Source organism: Chelonia mydas, chromosome 13 (assembly GCF_015237465.2).
Source record: "Chelonia mydas isolate rCheMyd1 chromosome 13, rCheMyd1.pri.v2, whole genome shotgun sequence".
NCBI lineage: Eukaryota > Metazoa > Chordata > Testudines > Cheloniidae > Chelonia > Chelonia mydas.
Genome location: NC_051253.2, coordinates 18,215,873 through 18,239,018, shown reverse-complemented (window position 1 = coordinate 18,239,018; position 23,146 = coordinate 18,215,873). Strand labels below are relative to the sequence as shown.

The 23,146-nt window shown below is 38.2% G+C and overlaps 2 protein-coding genes across 21 annotated transcripts in view; one reads left to right on the top strand and one right to left on the bottom strand.

The window, feature by feature from the left end:
• The window catches only part of NCOA3 (nuclear receptor coactivator 3), a 166,089-nt gene extending 151,128 nt beyond the window's left edge, over positions 1-14,961 (top strand). For 10 of the 13 annotated variants that reach the window (XM_043526683.1, XM_043526684.1, XM_037916005.2 and 7 more), the window contains 8 exons: positions 701-827; positions 1,635-1,806; positions 2,973-3,269; positions 4,857-4,961; positions 5,462-5,690; positions 7,525-7,699; positions 10,257-10,398; positions 11,741-14,961. In XM_043526683.1, the coding sequence (XP_043382618.1) occupies positions 701-827; positions 1,635-1,806; positions 2,973-3,269; positions 4,857-4,961; positions 5,462-5,690; positions 7,525-7,699; positions 10,257-10,398; positions 11,741-11,752 (1,259 nt within the window). In that variant the 3' untranslated portion in view covers positions 11,753-14,961. Of the gene's footprint in view, positions 1-700; positions 828-1,634; positions 1,807-2,972; positions 3,270-4,856; positions 4,962-5,461; positions 5,691-7,524; positions 7,700-10,256; positions 10,399-11,740 lie in introns of those variants that run through there. The other 3 variants (XM_037916010.2, XM_043526689.1, XM_043526688.1) reach the window with 3 other exon arrangements.
• Positions 14,962-16,663: 1,702 nt separating this feature from the next.
• The window catches only part of SULF2 (sulfatase 2), a 235,256-nt gene continuing 228,773 nt past the window's right edge, over positions 16,664-23,146 (bottom strand). For all 8 annotated transcript variants that reach the window (XM_043526701.1, XM_043526699.1, XM_037916013.2 and 5 more), the window contains 5 exons: positions 22,926-23,068; positions 21,965-22,088; positions 19,538-19,568; positions 19,200-19,256; positions 16,664-17,435 (listed from right to left, as the gene is read on the bottom strand). In XM_043526701.1, the coding sequence (XP_043382636.1) occupies positions 17,405-17,435; positions 19,200-19,256; positions 19,538-19,568; positions 21,965-22,088; positions 22,926-23,068 (386 nt within the window). In that variant the 3' untranslated portion in view covers positions 16,664-17,404. The remainder of the gene's footprint in view (positions 17,436-19,199; positions 19,257-19,537; positions 19,569-21,964; positions 22,089-22,925; positions 23,069-23,146) is intronic.

The window sequence follows — 23,146 nt, the reverse complement described above, 5'->3', positions numbered from 1 at the left end:
ATCACAAGTAAAAAATTAATATTTTAGTAAATAAATGACTAATTCACCATTTTCTACCATAATAAAAGTGTAAACATTAAAAATCTGAATAAATGTAAATTAAGCTAGATAATTGCTTACATAAATGTGCTTTGATATAGTGTATTCTCCTGGTTAGCAAGAAGTAGCACCAAATTTAGTGTAAAGGCTAGATTTAGTTGCAAATCAACATGTTTTAATGGTTAACAACCAGTGACAGTTAACATTTCTTTAGGAAAATAACTAAAAAATTCAAATGCAAAATGAGATTAAAATTGATTATTTAAAATAAGGTTTCCTGCTTGATGATTTAAATCATGAATAAAATGGGGATTTAAATCTCTTTGATTTAAATGAACCCACCCTGAAAAATCACTTTTGAATTTTATAAGGTTACTGCATTCATATTGTTCCTATTTGGGACTGATTCTAGAAATCAAAATCCTATCATGTAGAGAGCAATAGCTCTAGTCCTTCATATTGTGTGTGTGTGTGTATGTGTGTATGTGTATGTGTACACATGCTGTTTAAAGTATTTAGTTCTAATTAGACTGTTAACATATTGAAGTTACCAGTATAACACACAATCTGTAGAATCACAAACTTTTATTTCCCATGTAAAGCAGGATGTTAAATTTTACCTTTGTTTTCAAAAAATAAAAAAATAAATTTTACTTCATAGGGCCTACTGAGATTAATATGGGTATGGGAGGTAATCCTTACGGGCAACCAGGACCATCTAACCAGCCAGGATCATGGCCTGACAGCATGCTCTCCATGGAGCAAGGACCTCGAGGGTCACAAAACAGGTAGGGTTTAGAATGGCTGACGAAAGCTGCATACATTGAATATGACTAATCACTGCTACAAGAAGAGTTTAAAAATTGGAATAGTATTTGTTCTGTGATATGACTTTCTGAACCCATTTAGTGCTTGCAGAGCCCTTTGTTCCATGAGCAGCGGGCACCAGCTGACCCAAAAGATTCATCAAAAAATGGGCCTGTGGCCTAACAGAACACTAACACCACCACCAATATGGCTTACAGCCGATGTTAAAATAACCTGGTTTAACAGCTTTGAGGATAATTTTAAGCTGTGTGTTAATTGTTTTAAATACGTTTTTATAAACACATACATGATATATATATAATATGAAAATATGTGGCAGTGCCACATAAGTTCCTAGAAATGAACTCTGAAAGTTCTTTTCTAACTCTGAAAGTTTCTCATCTCTCTTGCTATCATGGATTCATAAACTGATAATAGTTGGATTTGATAGGTCTTTTCCATTTTAGTGCATGCATTAGTGGACTTGGGAGTAAAGACTTCAGGCTTGTCCACATTGGCAGTTCATGGCAAGCTAGGGTGTAAATCTACCCTGCTCTAGCTTGCTACCTCACCTTGCCATGAACTATGTATTTGTGTAGACAAGCCCTTAGTTTTTGTTTCCAGCTCTGCTACTGGGACATTGCCCATATCTGTTAACCTTTATGCCTTAGTTTACCCTTCTGTAATATGGGTAATACTTACCCATTTCTGTAAAGTTGTTTGCTGTCTGCAGGTGATATATGCCACATGTTTTTATAATTAATAGTTTTAAACTTGTTGCTTTATAGACAATTAGTTAGAAGTTCTTTGGATGATTTCTTATGTCCACCTCCTAACATGGAAGGCCAGAGTGATGAAAGGGCTCTTTTAGATCAGCTGCACACGTTGCTGAGTAACACAGATGTCACAGGACTGGAGGAAATTGACAGAGCATTAGGAATTCCTGATCTTGTAAATCAAGTAAGTAACCAAGAGGTTTTTAACCATTTATTTTCCTGCTTTCTGTATGATCTTGGTACTTGGAAAGTGAATTAAAAAAAGCATAACATCTCAACCTTTTAAAATCTGCTTCATGAATCCCTCTTTGATGAAAAATACTAACCAGTATTCATTAAACATTATACCAAAATAACTTGTATTATGTTTTTCAAAAAATACTACATGTAAGAAGGTGCCATTTTAGCATAACAGACATGGATATATTCCAATTCCTGACTACTTACAATATTTTATTAACATAAACAATTGTATATTACTATTTATTCCTGTTAGCACTGCAGAAGTAGCACAGCTGTGGGAGAGTGAATTGGATTCTTGTGATTCATGCATCATCTACAGAGTTCAGATTGCAGAATACTTTAGTGGCAATGATGTGCAAGTACAAAAGAACTCAGTATGGCTTTCAGATCCCAGACTGAGTTTGCATGGCTGGCTGTTAAAAATATAAAAAATATTTTAAAAAATCTTGTAGAATGAGCACACTTGATCTGGAAATCATTCAGAAACAGAACCCTGTACTGTCCTTTTTACAAAGTCATTTTTCAAAGCAAAACTACACTTTAAACTACAAAGGCACAGGCATCGACTTTCCAAAGTGCTGGGAGGTGGGGGTTCAAACCCTGGCTCTGCCCCAGGCCCTGCCCCCACTCCACCTCTGCCCCGCTTCTTCCCACTCAGTTCCGCCCCCTCCCCGAATGCACTGCCTTTTTGCTCCTTCCCCTTCAGCCTCCTCCACGGTGTGAAACAGCTGATTGTGGTGGGCGGGAGATGCAGCGCTGGTCTGCGGGGCCCGCTGGCGGGTGGGAGGCACTGGGGTTCTGGGGGAGCTAGTATGGGGCCGGAGCAGCCATGGAGTCAGCGCCTATGACAAAAGGAGCAGCCTTTGTAACTATTCTGTGTGTTGGGCTCTTCAAAATTGTTTTGAAAAGTCATTATTTATTAACTATAATCATCACTTCAGACAGATAAGACTGCAGGAAGTGAAAACCAAGGCAAATAGCATTCTACAAATGCCACATTTTCTGTTCAACAATGATCACAGTCTTTTTTTGCTGGATCATTTGATGTATTAATTTTATGATTACTTCAGCATTTACTACTTGTGATATATTCTTTGTCTGTTAAAGGGGCAAACTTTGGAACCGAAGCAAGATTCATTTCAAGGTCCGGAATCTGCAGTTATGATTGACCAGAAGCCTCCATTATATGGTCAGCCCTATCAGGGGCAAGGGGCAGCAATGCCAGGGGGTTTTACTAACATGCAGGGACAACAACAATCCTTTAATTCAATGATGAATCAGATGAGCCAACAGAGTAATTTTCCGCTGCAAAGTATGCATCCTAGAGCAAGTGTAATGAGACCCCGAACCAATACACCAAAGCAGCTCAGAATGCAACTCCAGCAGAGGCTTCAGGGGCAGCAGGTAACCATTGCTTTTGTGCTTACACTTTTGTCTTATTCCAAAAGATAGAAAACTTTGTTGCAGTGGAGAGAGGGGTATAGTGAATTACATTGCTTCAGAAGAATAAAGGGAACACAGAAATTGCCATACCCGTTCACATGAGAGTTGTCTAGTCAAACATCCTGTCTGACAGTGGCCAATACCGGATACTTTAGACTCTAGAAGAAGGTGCAAGAACCTCAGTTTGGTCAACGATGGAATAAGTTGCCCATAGGAGATGTCTCTTCCTAGAACCTCCCAGTTAGAGGTTGGTTTGGCCCTGCAGTACAAAGGCTTATATTGCGTCCACATTTTTGTTCTTTTAAAAATAATCCTATTTAATATAACTCTGGATGATCTCATTATCCATGCAAATGTCCAATCTTTATTCAGAGTCTTGTTAAGCACTTGGCCCCAGTGAGTTCCACAGTAAATATATCTGGGTTTTGTTTTTTAAGGCATAAATACCTTTTTAACTTATTTATTTTTCAAATTAATTAACTTTTATTGTTTCAAAACAATGACTTCACAAATATTAAAATGTGCTATTATCTACCAATCACTCCCTCTATGAATAGAGGCATTCAGATATCACTTGATCTGATTGTGTTAAATAAAATATAAGTGAATGCTGGTGGTACTTTTTTAAAGTATTGTTGGTTCTCCCTTATGAATCTGATCCATTTTAGATACCCTGATGTTATGGTGATAGGCACAGTATAAGAAACTAGATAGATTTTAACACTGTGCCGAAGAAGTGCTGGTTTGAAAAGGTTATTTGTTGTCTCACCATTTTGATTTAAATTGAAATATTCTCTTAAGAAATGTAATTTGTATGCCTCACTCGAGTTAAACCTTTATTATCCATAAGTCATTGAGGAACACTGACTATGTTTTGAATAACAAAAGTATCTGATAGCAGATGAAATTTTTATTGTAATAAATGTAAAGGGTTGTGACCAAGTTCTGGATAATAGGGAGTGTAAGATGATAGAGGCTGGAAGAATTAATGTAGTGGCTTATACTATAAAAGAGTGTAGTATTCAGCACTTCCCACCCTATACCTTTCTTCTTGGCTGTGCCATGACATTGAATCAGGTTGTGGCTTTATGGAGCAACTGTCATGTCTTTTTATAATAGTAGCTTTCACAGTATCCACCCTTGAAACAGAGATGAAACCTGTAGTTAATTATATTTTGGAACTCAAGAGTATAAGCGTTGGTCTACTAAACTATGCTTCAAATAAGTTTGGTTATAAAATATTTTATGAGATAGTAAAGCCTTTTAATGCCAGGCCACTTAATCTGAATGTGTGAATAACAACTGTTCATGTTCAAGTTTAAAGATTAAGCTTTTATGTATCTAACTAGGTAAAAACACTAATCTCTGGATTCTAGATGGAAAAAAAAAATTACATTTGCAGAAAGGTGGTTTCTTTTTCTTTTCCCCCCTACATAAACAGTTTAGCTGTTACTTGGTTTGGTTGTTGTAGCCTGGTGTTTTTGAAGATTCCTATTTGAACCAGATTAATACAGCCCACTTACACATTGTTAATTGTCTTTCCCTAAGTTTTTGAATCAGACCCGTCAAGCACTTGAGATGAAAATGGAAAACCCAGGTACTGGTGGTGCCCCAGTCATGAGGCCAGTCATGCAGCCACAAGTGGGGTCACAGGTGAGTAATCATCGCACTCACCCTTCTGAAATAGCATGCTGTAAAATAGCAGGGAACAAACATGTCAAACACAAGAATTATAGAATTCAGGCCTTCTTTCATGGTTCCACAGGGTATATTTATTTTCTTTGGTGGCTCAAGAATGATCCTCATTATCAAGTGGGTATAACCCCCACAATTCTGATATTGCAGACTTGTGGGCACTGGTACCTGTGGTCTGTTATGATATGCTACAGTTGCAGAGTGTAAGTAGTATTTTACCCATATGAAATGAGTGGTAAGAAAATAACATCCTGCATTAGCTTTTAGCATGAATAAGATAGTTTAATGCAAACTTAACACTGCTGGCTGGCTTTCATTAATGTGAATTCCATTGCTAGCCCTTGATGTGCTGGGTCCTGTGGGTACAAAATATTTACATGGATTGATTCTCTGGCATGCCTTTAATTTTACTTGTTAAATATCATCCAATACATTTTTTTTGTTTGTTTGTGGGGTAGCAGCAAGGTTTTCTTAATGCTCAGATGGTGGCTCAGCGCAACAGGGAGCTAATAAGTCATCATATCAGACAGCAGAGGATGGCAATGATGATACAGCAGCAACAGCAACAACCTCAGACCTTCAGTCCACCACCAAATGTGACTGCCTCAGGAAGCATGGACAGTTCTCTGGCAGGTCCCCCAATGGCTCAAGTTCCTTCACAGCAATTCCCATATCCGCCTAATTATGGTACTGATGCTAACATCTCAACTCTGTCTCTCCCTCACTCCATTTTCCCTTTCTTCCATTTATCTCATCTACCTAAATATTCCAGATCACAGTGAGGCCTGGGATAAAAAATTCTTGTGGGTGGGTGGATGGATGAGGGGTTTTCAGAGATCCTGAACACACTGTGTAACCAAATATTATTAAATGGAACTCTCTCTGTCAGAGTGCAGGGAGGCTATACAATTATTTATCCATAGTTGAACATTTATTTCCCATACTAGCCATGATTTCATCAAATATACATGCAAGTCATTTCTGTTTGTGAAGATACAGTATAAACAATGAGAACCCAAGAATTTACATTATCATTGTTTGGTTATTTTCCAGTATCTATACAATTGTTATGCAAAGCTTTCTGGCTGCTGCTTCCAGAATTTGCCATATGCTGCCCATAATAAAAATGGCTGCTTCAGCTTCCCCTTCCTGCAGATATATTAAAGCTAGTGAAAGTTAAAAGGAAATGGAGAGGATTAGGATGTTGGTTATAGACAGTCTAAGCACAAGGATCTCCAGTATACAGACAGAGTGCAGGGATGAGAGGAGAGTGTAGGGAAAGCTGCTAACCTGTGTAGCTTGTTTCCATCCTGGGGTAAAAAATTCCTTAGAATTTTTGTTTTAGGTTTCAGCATTTATTCAGCCCAGGAAATGGTTATTACCATATAAATATGGAGCTCCCTTGGGTATCATTTAAATAATCAAAAAATTAAAACACCATTAAATGTGCTGCCAATGAGCTTCCTGTTTGTTTACTATATAATTAGTTTATCGATATATTGTTTCCTGATGTAACAGATTCTATTACTCTTCCTCCCCTCCCCCCTTTCTGTTTTGATAACTTTCTTGCCTGGATCATTCCATACTGTCATGATTTCCATAGAGCTGTTCAGTAGTTCATTCATAGAAAGCAATGAATATTTATTTGAATTCATGCAGCATCTATATGTACCTACTATCTGGCTTCCCTCAAAATCCAGTTTTGACAGAGAAAAGTCATTATTGTGAATCCAGATACATAATCCCAAGTAAATTCTCTAACCTGTTTGCTACAGAACACTACAGCAATTTATGTGACTAGCTTTCTGCAGCATTCTCTTAAATGCAGATATTTTTTTAGAATATGAGACATTCCTGATACAATTAAATGATTAAATTACCAAGATGGATATTGCATATTATATTAACTCCTTATTTGTTAGCTAATTTGTCTCATGCACACCTATGATACGGTATACCAAGGAGGAAAATATCTTCTGTTTCTTTTCACACATGAATTATGAGGAAAATGTAAATAGCTCCTATTTCAAGTATTGGAGGAAAAACTTTTGAAACACTGCTGAAAACTTAAGGAAATCCAAAAATATCTTGTTATAAATCATTTTGCTGATATAACCTATATGTGTCTTTGCTCTTCCCTTTTGCAATATTACTGAGACTATTTGCAAAAACAGGATTTTATTGCTAAAATGTTTGTTTGCTCATGCTGCTTATTTGTCACATTGAGTTATAATTTGATATCACAGCTAGTTGCTGTGGAAAGAATTCTGAGTTCAGATGGGCAATAAGCTGCAGAAGCGAATGAAGTTTTAAATGTGCATGTGAGCACATACAAATCCAATGCCCATGTAAGGGAAATGCAGACTAGTGTTTAAGAACAATTGTAAATTTCTGAGGGTTCAGGACTCATCACGCTTGTTAATGTGATGAGACATTTTTCATCCTCCATTGCAAGGAGATAGACTAAAAATGCTTAAAGATGACAATGAGCATCTGCTTTGTTTGTTCTTTGTCTTGTAAGGAATAAGCCAACAACCTGATCCCACATTCAGTAGAGTAGCAAGCCCTCCCAACCCAATGATGTCATCAAGAATTGGAGCCTCCCAAAATCCCATGATGCAGCACTCTCAGACAGCAGCAATGTACCAGTCCCCTGAGATGAAAGGCTGGTCATCAGGAAACATGGCCAGGAGCAGGTGAGCAGGAAAGACTTAGGTCAGTGTTTTTCAAGTGTGACCTGTGATTTTGGGTGTCCCAGTTTAAGTGCCAAATTAAAACACTTCAAAGAGACCTGATTTTCAGAGGGTGGATGCTTAGCACTTTCTGAAAATCCTGGATGAAATCTTGGCTCCATTAAAATCAATAGGAGTTTTGCCATTGATTTCAGTACAGCCAGGATGTCACCCCAGGTCTCTTTTAAACTCTCTGAAGTTGAACACCAAAAATCACTAGTTGCTTTACAAAATCATTACCATATTTCTTAAATAAACACACAGAATCTCTAAGTGTATGCGGTAAAAAAAGCTAAGTAATCAAAACCTATATTCATGTTAGTCAACACAATAGATGTTAGTGGTTTACCTTTCATTAAAAGTGTGTGTGTGTATGTGTGTACCATGCATGCCCACACATAGTAAAAATAATATTAAGGTTCTAACCCAGTGGTGGGCAAACTATGGCCCAGGGGCCACATCCGGCCATTCAGACATTTTTATCAGCCCTCAAACTCCCACCGGGAAGCGGGGTCTGGGGCTTGCCCCGCTCTGGCGCTCCAGCCAGGGAGCAGGGTCGGGGTCTTGCCCCACTCCGCATGGCTCCCGGAAGCAGGGGCATGTCCCATCTCCGGCTCCTACGCATAGGGGCAGCCAGAGGGCTCCACACGCTGCCCCCGCCCCAAGCCCTGCCCCTGCAGATCCCATTGGGGAACTGCAGCCAATGGGAGCTGCAGCGGTGGCACCTGCGAACAGGGCAGCGCACAGAGCCACCTCGCCGCACCTCCACATAGGAGCCGGAGTGGGGACAGGCTGCTGTTTCTGGCAGCTGCTCGAGGTAAGCGCTGCCCAAAGCCAGCCCCCCATAACCCCTCCCATGCTCCAGTCCCCGCCCCAGCCCTGATCCCCCTTCTGTCCTCCGAATCCCTTGGTCCCAGCCCCACTCCAGAGCTCGCATACCCAGCTGGAGCGCACCCACCCTCCAACCCCCAGTTACATTAGCATTCATGGCCCGCCATATAATTTCCATACCCAGATGTGTCCCTTGGGCCAAAAAGTTTGCCCACCCCTGTTCTAACCCAAAGATGCACAGGCAAGGAGATTCTGACTTAAGGTTTCCATGAATCCCTTGTCCCCTCAATGCTAAGATTAAAGGTTTCATGGGAATCTTTAAGGAACAGTATTTAGGCCAGTAAGCTTAACTTTCTATCATTTTTCTCATCTGCAAAGTCTTTATAATTCTTAGGGCTTGTCTACACTTACTGGGGGATCCACGGGTGGTGATGGATGCATCGCCGGGCGATTTAGCAGGTCTAGTGAAGACCCGCTAAATCAACCGCAGCTCGCTCTCCTGTCGACTCCTGTACTCTACCAGATGGAGAAGAGTAGGGGGAGTTGACGGGAGAGCGTCTCCCGTTGACATTGCGTAGTGTGGATCACGCGGTAAGTAGATCTAAGCTACGTTGATTTGACTTACGCTATTCACGTAACTCAAATTGCGTAGCTTGGATAGATTTTTCCCTGTAGTGTAGACAAGGCCTTAGTGTATTTGGTGGGCTTTTTACCAGTGTTTCAAAGCTTTCTTGTTTGTTTTTTGTGTTGTTTTCCATGACTTAAATACACATACACACTTCTTATTAATTAGCAGTGGTGAGAAAGGAAAGATAAAGTACACGTTTCACCAGTACACCAATCAACGTGAAATTGTCTTCCATTTGGAATTTTGGCAATGATTCTTTCAATGTAAATCATCTAGAGGGACATCTACTGGGAATATAAATCCACTGCATGGCTTTGTCTTTTGTATTCTGCTTCAACCAGCTTTGAATTCTGGGAACGTGAACTACAAATGGCTACATGTTCTTACTTCTGCTGCAGCATTTTCTTATTCATGACCCAGAAATTGCCTTTCATTGCACCTGAATGTAAAATCTATGTCTTACATTTTGCAGCAGAAAAGGATTTTGTTGAAGATAAACTGAACATTTGAGTTTCTAACCAACAAATAAGAGATATCATGTTCTTGTAGTAATTAGTGTCTGTTATGCCCTTGATCCTGTCCTGGCTAGGTATGAATAGATGACTGAATAGATTTTTCACCTAACATTCATGAGAGTTAATATCTTTATAATTAGAAATCAGATTTAGTCTAGGAATATTGACAAAATACCTTGGAAGAAATTTAATTGTGCACAACAATATGATGATGGACTATTGTGATCACTGGAATCTCTAAAAGGGGTACAAGAGAAAGCGTGTATCCATTAATTAGTAAGAACACTTATCAGATTCCTGAAAAGTAAATTGATTTGTAAATTTCAGATAAAAATTAAAACTGATCAGAGTACCGGTATTTCTATATTGTCTATCCAATGTGTAAAAATAACAAATGGGGTACCTTCTGGTAATTATGTAAAGATGTGAATCTATTTCTTATCTTTCTGCCATATCAATCACTTATGGCCTGTATAAGGATGGCAGTGCATTAAAATATCAGTCAAACTTTATGGAAGGTAACTTTATTTTTTCTTGTGTGGTCTAGTTCTTTTCCACAGCAGCAGTTCAGTCATCAGGGGAGCCCTACAACTTATAATCTGATGCATATGAATGGCAGCAGTGGTCATATTGGACAAATGAATATTAACACCATGCCTATGTCAGGGATGCCTATGGGTCCAGACCAGGTAAGATAACTAACAATTCACTCCAGTGATGAACAGTTCTGTAGAGATTCAGAGGCTTCGTTAGCCCTAAACGTCTGGGTAATTATAAGATCCTTTTATAGGTCCGTAGCTTCTCTTTTCCCATTGAATACAATCGGTTCTCAAGATGGCCGACTTCCTCTCATGCACCGGTTTTCAGTTCTCGCTGTCCCCTAAGCCATTTGAGGATAAAGCTTTCATTTTGCTCCAATAGGTTCTGTCTAGCTTTGCTGATATTTCACCAAATCCATTTTGAAGCCTGGCAGTCTGCTTCTAGGTTAGCTGTTTCTCTTCAGGTATCTCATGATTGTGGCTCAAGAGACACAAGGGTCACTTAAAGTATTATTGAGCTTGGGAATTCCAGAGACCAAAATACTTGAAAGGGGCAATTATATCTTCTGAGATTTTGCAAGTTGTCTGCAAGACCATCTTCCGTCTAAGAACAAAGGTTTCAACTAGACTAAACTGACCAACTGTGAGGATTAAGCAGTTAACACTTGTAAAGCAAGTGTTTGGAGACAAAAAGGGTTGTGTAATAGAAGTGCTAGTTCTTATGATCTTTTAGACAGAGTCCAATAAAGGCCACTCTTCTCCCTAAAAATGGATTGTCTTAATACTTTAATCTTCAGAATACACACTGGGCCAGACAGTGTGTGAAAATGCCTCAATAGCTCAGTGTTTAGGGCATTCCCCTGGGTGGTGGGAGACCCAGGTTCCAGTACGTTTGCTCCAATGAATATTTATCCACAACGGAGCAGCTCCATCAGGAGACATTGAGAGAGACCTGGCCCTAGAATACACCACATTCCAATGTTTAGGGCATTTTCCTGAGAAGTGGGAGAACCAAGTTCAAATTCCTGCTTCACATCAGGCAGAAGGAGGAACTGAATCTGGGTCTTCCACATCCTGGGTGAGTGCTCTAACTAATGGAATAAAAGCACCACCATCTTCTCCTTCCCCCATTTTGTGTGGGTTTGGACTTGCTTTGAGCATGCCACTGGATTGGGCCCTGATGGTAAGTAGGCAGGGGAGCACCTAGTTTGTGAATCCTGCTGGGCCTTAGGCATGAGTTAGGCCTCTAGCTGCTAAGCAGCATCAGAACTTGGTGGCTGGACAAGCACACAGCCATCTAATATTTAGGCAACTTCAGGACTTTAATGGTGGAAACTTAGATGCCTACAGGATTATGTGGCAGCTGAGCAGGAGTTTTGTGAATGCCAGCAGTGACGATATGGTGGGACATAAGTTCCTTAGTGCCCCTTGTGATTCCATCCTGGTGTTTTTCTGATACGTGGTTTTTTTTGTTTGTTTGTTTGTTTAACAGAAATACTGCTGACACTTAAAACTGTGATCTCCCAAAGTAGAATGATCTCTATTAATGACGATGCACTAGTATTACAAAGAAAAGCTACATATTCTTCGTGGCAACTTGTACTGGCCTTATGGAAATAACTGATTTTTCCAGCTGATCACCAAGATGTCCCAAGTGACTTCATACAAAAAAGACTTTTTTTAGTAGACGCAGAGTCTCTGTATTACTGTATATTGTGGTGTACAAAACAATGGTCATAAATATTTTTGGCACTCTGCCTCTAGAAATGTGAATTTGGGAATGGCATTTTAGTAAATATGATGGGTAGACTCTATGTATACCACTTCTATTTACTGTAGCTATCCAAAGCCCTTTAACTACAGGCAGGCCAAAGTGCCTGGAGAAGTCATGGTGGATAAGAATTCTGATTTCTCTAGTAAGAATATCTGACAGAGAATGTAGTTCCTAGCCTTGACTCTTTTATATTAATTCCTGAATACGAATGCTGCTTTTAACCTCTTATCCCCAGGAGTCAGGATTTCCAAGTATAGTGGCAATGCAGAATGAATTGGCATGTAATATTCCAAAATCCTGCCCATTGATGCCAAGGGGGGTTACAGAGAAAATAAATTAAAATTATTTAAACATAATCGTGACTAATATTTAAATTTTGATGTGCAGCTGAGTGCACTTTATAAAAGGCTATATAATGGATTAATGCAATATCTTTGATAAGGATTTAATAAACCGAAAGGTAGGGTGTACTCATGTTCTTTTTCAAATCCAATCTTTTAAGAATTGTTGATTGAAAAGACTGTGTACTGTAATGTTTTATGTTGTTGGAAATTAGAGCAATAATCCTTCATGGTTTTTTGGGGGAAAAAACCTTCAGAAAAATCAAGGCAAGGCACTGCAGTCTGAATCAGAATTTTGCAGTTTTTTTTTTTTGTGTGTGAATAAATTTTGTAAATATGATCTTTAAGAATTGTATTATATATATGACTTTTGTAGGTCACTAACTCATTTTTGCAGAGTTTGTGAAGCTAAATATTTAACACAGTTGATTTCTGTAAACTCATCTTAGTTGAGGTCTAGATAGAAGACCTTTCAATTTTTTTTTTAATTTAATGACCTTGGAGTTGGGTGACTTTGGCCCATATCTTTTTCTTCTTTGCCACTTATTTTATATCTTTAATATAACTTTTTTAAAAGATCATTTGTTTAGGGTTAAGCAATTGGTTAATGCTTTCTCCACATTAAGTGAGCACTTTGTTACATTTCGTTTTTTATATAGGGCAATTTGACAAAAAAGGATCCCTGGATTGTAAACTGTCATGACTTGTCATAACAGTTCATGTGGTTTTTATAGAGAAGATGCCTATTGCTAAGTATTTCTTGTTATTTACTTCTCCACCATCACATCTTACAGCAAGCAACTCATTTGTTGGCACATGACATCCAGAAATCTTTATGGATATCAAACCACCATTTAACCAAATCTCTGCACCTCTTAGGATTATTCTATTGTAATGAATGTATTTTCCAAACAAGTGTCTCTACTATCAGTATTCATGTTAGGTTACAAGTCTATTCATCTTTATCAGTTGACAGGTTGTATTTTTTTGTCTATAAAACGAAGATGCTATTCCAGATTATCCACTTTCAGACAGATGGCGATTGAAACCTGGAAACTTCCATAAGGGTGTGAACCAGAAATGTTTAAGGCATGTGGTGTTTTTGTTCTGTTGTTCACTGAAATGGAAAACAGACTTCTCCTGAGCGAGTGAAAATCAGTGATTCTGATCTTTTCTTTTTGGTACTATAACTAGAAAGTCATATTTTTGTTTTGCAGTAACTTGAAGGAACTTCCATGTTCTTCCATCTTAATGAAAATAATTTTCAGTGCAAAAATTCACATAACTTTCATCCTAAATGTACAGCCACAGTCCTACTCCACAAGGCAGGTAGGTGCAATAAAAATCTGCTTTTTATACAGCCCAGTCTGTAGAATCAGCATTGAGAACATAGATTTGGCTGTAGTAATTTAGTTGTTTCCACTCCTCAGTCTGGTTCATCTGTGTTGTAATGCATGACATTTAAAAGCATAAGGAACTGTTTTACCCTTTCTTGCTTTTTAGAATCCACCTGCTGGTTGAGTCAGTGCAACGTAATGGAGTTGAAAGGCAACAATCCTTTGCTTTTTATATTAAATCAGAATAGAATGATTTTATATCTTTGTAGTTGTCATTATATTGATGGAAGCTGCAAACCTTGATTGCTTTGACTAGTGACATCTTCAGGATAAGTACTACTTTATGCTTTTTGCCCTTTAACTTTTTTTTTTTTTTTTTTTTGAATGATTCTATTTATACTTCTAAAATGTGGTACCTGATGGATGTTACAAAGGATCCTTCTTCCCTCATCTGCTTTTAGAATGTTGGTTTTTTCCAGTAATTACTTCTTGCTGAATCCAAAGATTTGTTTTAATTAAAATATGATAAAAAGATAAACCTTTTTAAATTAGTTATTATTGAAACCTTTAAAGGCAACAATCTAAATATTTCACCTAGGTGAAATATTTAATTTACTAAACTAAATAGTGCTTTGATTTTGGTGGTATTTGATATCTCCAATAACTGTGTTTTGGTTCTACAGCAGCAAAGTTTTTTGAATGATTCAAGAAGCTGTATAACTGTTTTTGACAGTACGATCACAGTTTACTAATATAACCACTTGCATCATTACTGCATTGCAGACACAGTCTCACTACATGCCTGCCAGGTTTCCTGTTGATTATAGAAACCATGTGTTATAAAATCCATAAGCAGTCTTTTATTCAATCTCATCCTAAATTTGTGCTTTTAACGTGAGGAATTCAGGAACATTTTTTAAAGCTATAAACAAAACTATTTGAATGTTGCACCAATTAGCACACTTTTTATTTTAGATTTTAAGTGCAGACTGAGAGAATGATACAGCAAGTATGAAACCATATAATTCTGAGAGCAATATTTTAAAAAAATTCTCAGGAGAAGGCATACAGTACTGAGAATAGCATTTAAATTTAGTTTACATTAAGTACTGCTTGAAATATGTGTGTATCTTTACATTGCAAAAACAAAAAACCATGTGGGCTGATTTATAAAAGGGTTGGTTATAAAGTATTACTGCTCTTCTGATTTTTGTGTTTTGATGTTAATAATAATGTAAATAAAGGTTTCTATTTAAAACCAGAACGTGGTGATTTAGTATGTCAGCTGTTTAAGCTCTGAAGGGTGCCAATTATATTCTAACAAGGCCAGGAATCTAGCATTTCCCCACCAAACCAAAATATAGCCACTCTTGAGAGATGATGTGATAACATAACACTATTATGTGAGAGAGACTAGATTTGGGGAATGATTTAAGAACTCTTGGTTTTCTGGGTTTAGGTATGTCTCAGGGGCTGAAGATATAGGCAACTTTGCAGTTGATACAAAATAATCTTTCTGGCTTTAAAAATAGTGTTCTGACACACAACCGACAACTAGAAGAAAGGGTGGGGAAATAAAAAGAACTTGGGAATAACCAAAGGTTTGGGACAGAAGTTTTCTTGCTATAATATATACCTTCTGTCATAAGGAGAACCAGAGGCTGAAGCAACTTTTGTATAACATTTTGAAAATATACTTTGCCATTTTTTCCTGAAATGTATATTCAGATGGATATAGAGCAGCATTATTAACAGTAGTTGGCCTTCCAGGATTCCATCTTTCACATTCTCCCATCTGCAAAGGTTGCTGCCAGCTGACAGAGAAACGTAAGTACAACCCCTTCTTCTCCCAGATGGGAATTGTATACAGATACATACGCTTTCTTCTTTGGGAAAGGTTTGGAAAACAGTGAAAACACACATTCTGCAGAGAGACCATTTGCCAGTTACTTATATCAGACTTCCATCATCCTTGTAAATGTCTTTTCTTGCTGGTGAATCCACGAATGTTTTTAAACTCAGTATAAGCTAATATCTGATTGCATTTCCTAGCCCAGCACATATACTCTACTTCTGAAGTACAAAACTCTGACAAGACAATTTTGGACAATATATTAAATCTGACCAGGGATGAGATGAATACAGGCTTAAACCAAATTTGCTTTTCCTAGCTTCACTGAAAACATACAGCAACAGACTAGTGTCACCCTTGAGAGTCTCTTTCCACATTCACCAATACTTTATTCGGTTATCATATAATGTCTGTGTCCCCAGCAAGTAATCTCTGTTGAAGCTTCCTATTAGTTTTTTTAAAAGTGCCCACATACTTTGCTTATTATGTTTAGCGGGCCAGCTTTGCAAATTTGTTTTGAAAATCTCGAGTAGTCAGAATGAAGAACTACTAAACAAATTCAGATTTTTCCTTCTGTTGGTCTTCCACTTGATTTTATATTCCAACACATGGCATCTATTATGGTGAGCACCCTATTTCAAGTTGTGTATATGATTAACATGAAAACTAACCTTTAGTACATTTGCAGAGCCCGTTTGGAGTGTATTTAATAACCTCCTCTTTATGAAAATATTCACAGATACTTAAATTACTTAGTAAATGATTGGGGCTTTCCCTTCCTAATACTTACTGCAGATTATAGACATTAAATCAAAAGTTCTAGTTTCCTGTACACTGAGCTATAACTTTTTTTTATTGGCCAAGATTGTTGCTTTTTACAAATGTAAAAGTTATACCACTAAGCGAACATGTGCTTTCTCAAACAAACTGTTTTCACTTTGAACATACAATATCATTTTACCACATAAAAAGACTTCATACAAATCTGATTTCATTAAAATTCAAGACATACATTAACTGAAATTTTGTAGTGCTTTTAAAAATGGATAAATTCTGAAATTTATTACGTAAGGTTTAAGTAACAAGGGACCATTCTGAGAAATGATAGTTGGGCATTCCACAATTTTTATTAACAGAATTCTTCACACCTTGAAGGAATTTCTTTTGAACAAGACACTGAGTATTTACAGAACCACTCTGTCAATCTGCTTTTTTGTTAGCCACCCTATTGCCAGCTGTAAGAAAAATCTTGACTATGTAGACAGTGAACTAAAATGATATCCTTAGAGGAAACGAAGTATTGTGCTGTTGAGCATTTTCAGCTGCTGCTTCTTCAGTGCTGCTGGCTTGAATTCCTGAATCTCTAAATAATAATTTTCTACCCCGGTCCTCATTTAATTTGCCCCAGTCAAAAGCAAAAATTTCCACATTGTTTAAACTTTGCATCTGTTCTAACGACATTCAATGGTGAGGTGAAGAGAGGTTTTTAATTTGTTCCCACTGAAATAATTTTGTGGGTACTCTGTGCTTTGAGGTGTCAGTCATATTTTCTCTCCCATCAGTCCCTTGAACAGTGTTAGTGGTGACTTTGTGAAGTATAATCCAAAGCAAAAGCAGGTGCAGCAGTGGACTTCAGAAAGGGACCTATATTCCTGACAGTAGTTCCCCAAAATTCACTATCTATTTAATTCACTCAACAGTGCAAACATTCTATCTACTTCAACCTCAAAGTTCATCCAGTCCTCCAGGCTAACATAATTTTCTGAAATCATATACATTTTCATTAAGTCTGTACAAGGATTCAAGTTCTGGATGGTTTGATTCCTCATTGAGGTCCAGCAGTTGGAGGAGGTTAGCCTTCCCATCCTTCCCACAGTTGTCCTCTTTAAATAAAATAAACATATTTTAGTGTATGTATCTTCTCATATGCTGGGATGTGAGGTATTTGCAAATATAAGTTTGCTTCTCAGTAGTGCCATGCAGGAAAGATAGTGGAGCTACTTATCTGTGGACCACCTAAAATCAGTTGTGTGGAGAACATAGTATAGCTAAATAATAGCCTCTTAAAACGAGGCCCAAAAATTGTTAGCTAAAATAAAGTGTCATATTGATCATATACCCTTAAATTGAAGCTTAAGTTTGAAACATTCTTCAACAAAGTACTCTTAGTTGGCCCTTATTTCAACACTTGTTACTCCTTGTAGTTCAAAAGCTGATTATTTCTGATATAATTAACTTGCAATTAAAAAAATGGTGACAAAGTATCACAAAACTAAGGGTAGAGTTAGGAATTAACCCGATCTATCGAACGTACTTATATGGCCCCCACTGCCATAGTGCCTCACAGTTTTTAAGGGCTTTATCATCTTCACATCCCTGCAAGGTCGGGAAGTGCTATTACGCTATTTCCTTCCCAGATGGAGAGCTGAGTCAGAAAGGCTACATGACTTGCCCAAGGTCATACAGAAACCTCATGCTATTTTAAATTTTCTTGCAGATCAGTCCCCACTTTCAGACTCTGGTAGATTGAGATTTGACAGTACTGCATTAATGGAGAAAGATGCATTCAACAAAAAGAAAACCCTGGGCTCTAGCAGAATGTCAGAATATATTTAAGTATATTTTGCAGTAAAGTTATTTTTCCTGAATAGTTTGGGTAATTCAGTCTTGTCCCCTCCGGCTCATAGTATGCATGAGGCCACTGGGGGAATAGTAAGATTGTACCGGCCCCTGAGACATAGGGGTTTTTTTTGCCCACTGCAGCCACTGCTTTGTCAGATCCAGTTCATGTGGTTGACAGGCTTGCCCAGGGCCAGTCTGAGTTTATGGCTTAGAGTGAGCGAGCTGCTGAGACTTAATTTAGACAAGACTGAGATTATGCTAGTACCAGGGGAAAAAAATCTGATCCTTCAACTGCGGGAATTAGCCTGTCTTCATTTGCTTATGTTTGCAATTCTGCTATCCTTGGCTGCTTCTGGATGCCCAAAAGGCAGCTGTGACTAAGGGATTTTAGGTATCTGTGTTTGACAAAAAGGTTGCAGTCCTTCATCTGGGATTCAGAGTTTAGAGCAGTGAACCACATCTGTGTCACCTCAAGACTGAAAAACGGCATGTGGTTTATGGGGCTGCAAACTGAAACTATTCAGAAACATGCTGGTACAGAATAGGGCTGCCCTCTTGGTCAGTGGCATTTCTTATCGGGAGTGTGTTACATTTGTGCTCTGCAGTGGCTTCTAATTTCTTTCTAAATGTAATTTAAGGTGCTTGCTTTAACATATATACCTTTTAAATGGTTTGGGTGCTGGGTTCGTCATAGAGCACCTTTCTCTTAGTGCAAATATTGAGTTAGTTCCCTAGGTTAACTGAAAGGAGGCAGAAGTCTGAAGATTTTTGGTGAAAGTTGTGTACCTTCATTTCAAGTGCGCATAGTAGAAAATAATGTTGCCAGTTTGAATGTTTAACCTCCTTCACTGCAGCAATTTTAGAATAACCCTTAATTGAACACAATGCTGACTTGAACTATACTACCATCTTTAAGAGTGAGGATCCCCTATTTGAAAACACTGAGAATAGATGCTGCATGCAAAAAGGAGAGAGGAAAAATAAACATTAAGCTAAAGCTTTTCATGAACTAACTCCCAACTCACAGCGACTTGGAAGATGAAGGTCTCTTCATTTCTGGCCACCTTCGACGCTGAAACTGCCTAATTATCAAGCAGCAAAAGGAGAAAAAAAGTTAACCATCACCAAGAAAACCACCGGCACTATGGTCTGAAAGATGGGAAACTATTTTAGCTTGAATCTGAATGACAGGAAATAGAACATGCTCTGCCAGTGAATAAATAGGAATACTACAGAAATTCAAATTAACAGGGCTGGAGTGAGAGTTTGCATCAAAGGTATCCCTGACAGACAGGTGAGTCCCTCCTCTGCTTTCCCAACCCCAGATTCCTCATTGCTCAGTGTGTCCTGATAAAAAATGTACCTGAACTGCTCGTAGCTTCCATCTTTAAGCCCTAAATAAGAAAAAAAAAAAAAGAGAGAGAGTTATCAACTGATGCCTTCAAAAGAATAAGTTATTGGGTAAGGCACAATGCAAAAAATTGTGATGTCTCAGAACCTTCTACCTACTAACCCAGTGGTTCGCAAACTTTTACACTGGTGACCCTTTCACACAGAGTGCAACCTCCCCCCCCTTATAAATTAAAACCACAATTTTTTATATTTAACACTTATAAATGCTGAAGGCAAAGCGGGCTTCGGCAGTGGTGGTTGACAGCTCGCAAGCCCCAGTTTGAGAACCCCGTGCTAACCTTAATTCACAAGCCATTTTTGGGGTTATGTAACAAAGTTCAAATTAGGTAGTGTGTACTCTGATCTGTTATCATTATCCAGAATCAAAGCATTTTCTACTTTACATCAACACAGAACTAGATTTTGCAGCACCGTGGTAATTCACAGGCAGGTTCATTAATTAATTGATATTTCTACTACATTTATTTAAAATACACAATCAGTATAGAAGCCCCTATGCTATTTTTAATCCCCCACACCAGGAGAGTGGGATGAAGTTTAGGATAAACACATTTTCAGTTATGGTACTGCTGGTATGTGGCAGAAATATTTTGAAAAAGTGTCAATATTAGGTTTCAAAATGTATACCTCAGTGCAGTGACTGGGCAGTTGAAACTTTTCACAACTACTGCTGCAGCAGACTCCGATAATGCTTTGGTTAACACTTGTTTAACACTCATGGGTGTAAAAAGCCTACCAATAATGAAATAATTTTCATATTATATAATGAAATTTGTTTTCCCTCTGAGGTGTAAAAACCCTTTTCTTCTCAACTGCTGAGATTTCACTAGCTTACTCATATAATAGCTTGAGTGTGTTCTAGAGGGAACAAGACCTGAATTTTTTATTGAAAAACACAAGCAGGAATTAAACACACTTGTCTTTACTATATAGAGAGTAAATTTTTTTTTTTTTTATTTGAAATGCAGTTGTGGGGAACGCTGAGTTTTCTCAGTAAACCAGACTGAATGTAAGCAATAGAAGGTGATGAAGATAATTGTCATCTAGAATAAGAAGTCATCTCAGTAGCAACAATACAGGATTGCTAATCCAGGGAAGTGGGTGAATTGAAATGGATACAGAAGCTTTTGCTACCAGCACTATGGTAGGGATAAAACCATTAACAGATGGCTTCTTATTGCTTTCCAGTTCCTAATCAGTTTTGTGCATATCATTATCTGGCTCTCATGCTCAGAGGGGGCAAAGTCTGAATGATACAGGAGACTGCACTTTCCTTTTCCTCTCTAGCAGTGCACTCCTGGGGTGTACCTTTTCTTTTGATAACTAATAGACAAAAGTCTCCAGTACTATCAGTCTAGAACTCTTCACCACATTTTAAAAACTCCCACTAGGATAAATGGCTATCCAATCTATTGTGTCCTGTTGTAACAGCTGGCTAGGAAACCAACTTCCAGTTCCTCAAAATTTTTGGCGTTTTTGGAAAGTTCGTCATACTGATTTAGGATGAATACTCAAAATTTCCCAAAACTGGAAATCCGCAATATTTCATTTTAGACACACTAGGAACACTTCCTAAATGAAATGTGCTCCCCAGGTTGCTTGGGAGCCCTAGGTCCCTAAGATAGTGTCATCCCTACAAACAAGCTGCCAGGAAGTTTGGGAGCACATCCTCACTACAGCTCCCAAGTATCTGGCAACTCAGCAGCTTGGAAGTCCTGTCTCCCAGGCACTTGGCTCCATGGTAGCCCACCTGGCAGACTGCCACAGAGCCTGTAGATTTTAATTAATCAACATTTTCCAGTGGAAAAATATTTTGTTGGAAAATTTCCAGCTAGTTTTATCTGTGGTACCAGAGCATGTGCTGTGGGGGTTGGGAACAACTGTTTTGTTTCTTTTAAAGATTGTATAGGTAAAAGGGGAATAAAGTAATACAAGACTTACTTACGCTGAGGATCCTAAACACACATGGGATTTTATACATTTCTATAAGACAGTTCAACTCGTGAGATCTTTAGCTTCTCTAAGTTTAGTACTGTACTCTTCTACTGTTTGCTCAGTTTTCCCCTCAAATATCTACTACTTAATATGTTAGGAAAGTAAACAAAACAGCTTTACATTTGCTCAGTACACTAACTCGATGTCTATGTAATTCACAGAAATGGATAGTTCTTTAAACGCTGTAAGTACAGCAAATTGAGACACAATCCAATGCATGCAACCATGAACCTAAAGACAGTCCACAATTAACAGGATATTAACTTTTTGGGCGACTAGTCATAATATTAGAAATCCATTTGCAATTGTGTAAAATTAGTATTGGTATACTGGAAACCCTTTTCACTTGGGGATTTGGAGAATGTAAGTAGAAGACTCTTACCCAGATCCATGTTCCTAGTTCTTGGGTTGCACTGTTTATATCCTTTGCAGCTTCTTAATTCCATGAGTTGGATGTGCAGTTGATTGAGAATGTCTCTATCTAGTGTGTTCACTGCATTAATCAACTAAGGATAAATAAAGGTTCTTGTTAACAATGGATGGGTTGTTGGTGTTCTTAAAAAAGTTGAGAGAGCTTCACCCAAAGAACACACATGATTGGTTTCCAAAAGTAAGTAAACCAAGGAAAAGCTGCTCAGGGCAAATGAAGTAGCCCTTGTTTTGCACCAGTATTGCTACAGCCATGCAATCCTAGACTGTATAAGCTGTACTTGGCAACTACGTGGCTCAACTTGGGCTTCCTGGCACCCAGCTCCACACAATCAGTTACAGCCCTTCTCTCTACAAACAGATATTTAAATACAGAAGAGAGGTTTTAAAACCAGGGTAGACTGTATGGGTGGAAGTCATGGCTTAAGGCAGTTCAATGTATCTATGGTAGGGGTTGGCACTAGTGGCATTTACACCGGGGTGAGACAAAGGCCTCAGACATAAGACAAAGCTTTTCCTCCCTATTTCTGATCTGTGACCAGATGTGAGAGAATATCGTCAGTGCAGAGCCAGCTCTAGTCCCTTAAGGCAGGAAGAAGGCACCCCCCTCCCCTACTTTTACTTGCCCCAGAAAACAATTGTCTGCTTCAATGCCACTTGCACTTTTAACCAGGAAAGTGCAATATTTTTCTTGAACAAAGACTGCCTTGCTATGATGTGAATTATTAGCTCCTAATCAAGTCACTGCCTTATATCACTGTTTTAGTGTATACCAGGAGATTTCTTTCAGATGTGCATTGTTTGATGAAAAGCTACTTACTTAGCAATTAAAAAGAAGTAATTTCATATTGAAAGGGGAAAAGAGTTTACTAGTCTGTTTTTAGTATTTCCATTTCTGCTCTCTGTTCAGGTACCTGATATGGGTCAGTGTTGAGATCAAAATACTCCAGGAAGCCAGTAGCAAACTCACAAAACAGGAAGTTGTGTGTCTCATTGATTGTCCTCATACACCAGTATGTGTTGTTGTTGGCACTGGTACAGGCACAAAAAGGACCCACTGCAAATGAAAGGTTGAGATACTTAAAACCATAAGCAGCATTCAGCCAGTGTTAGGCATGCATTTCACTATTCTCAA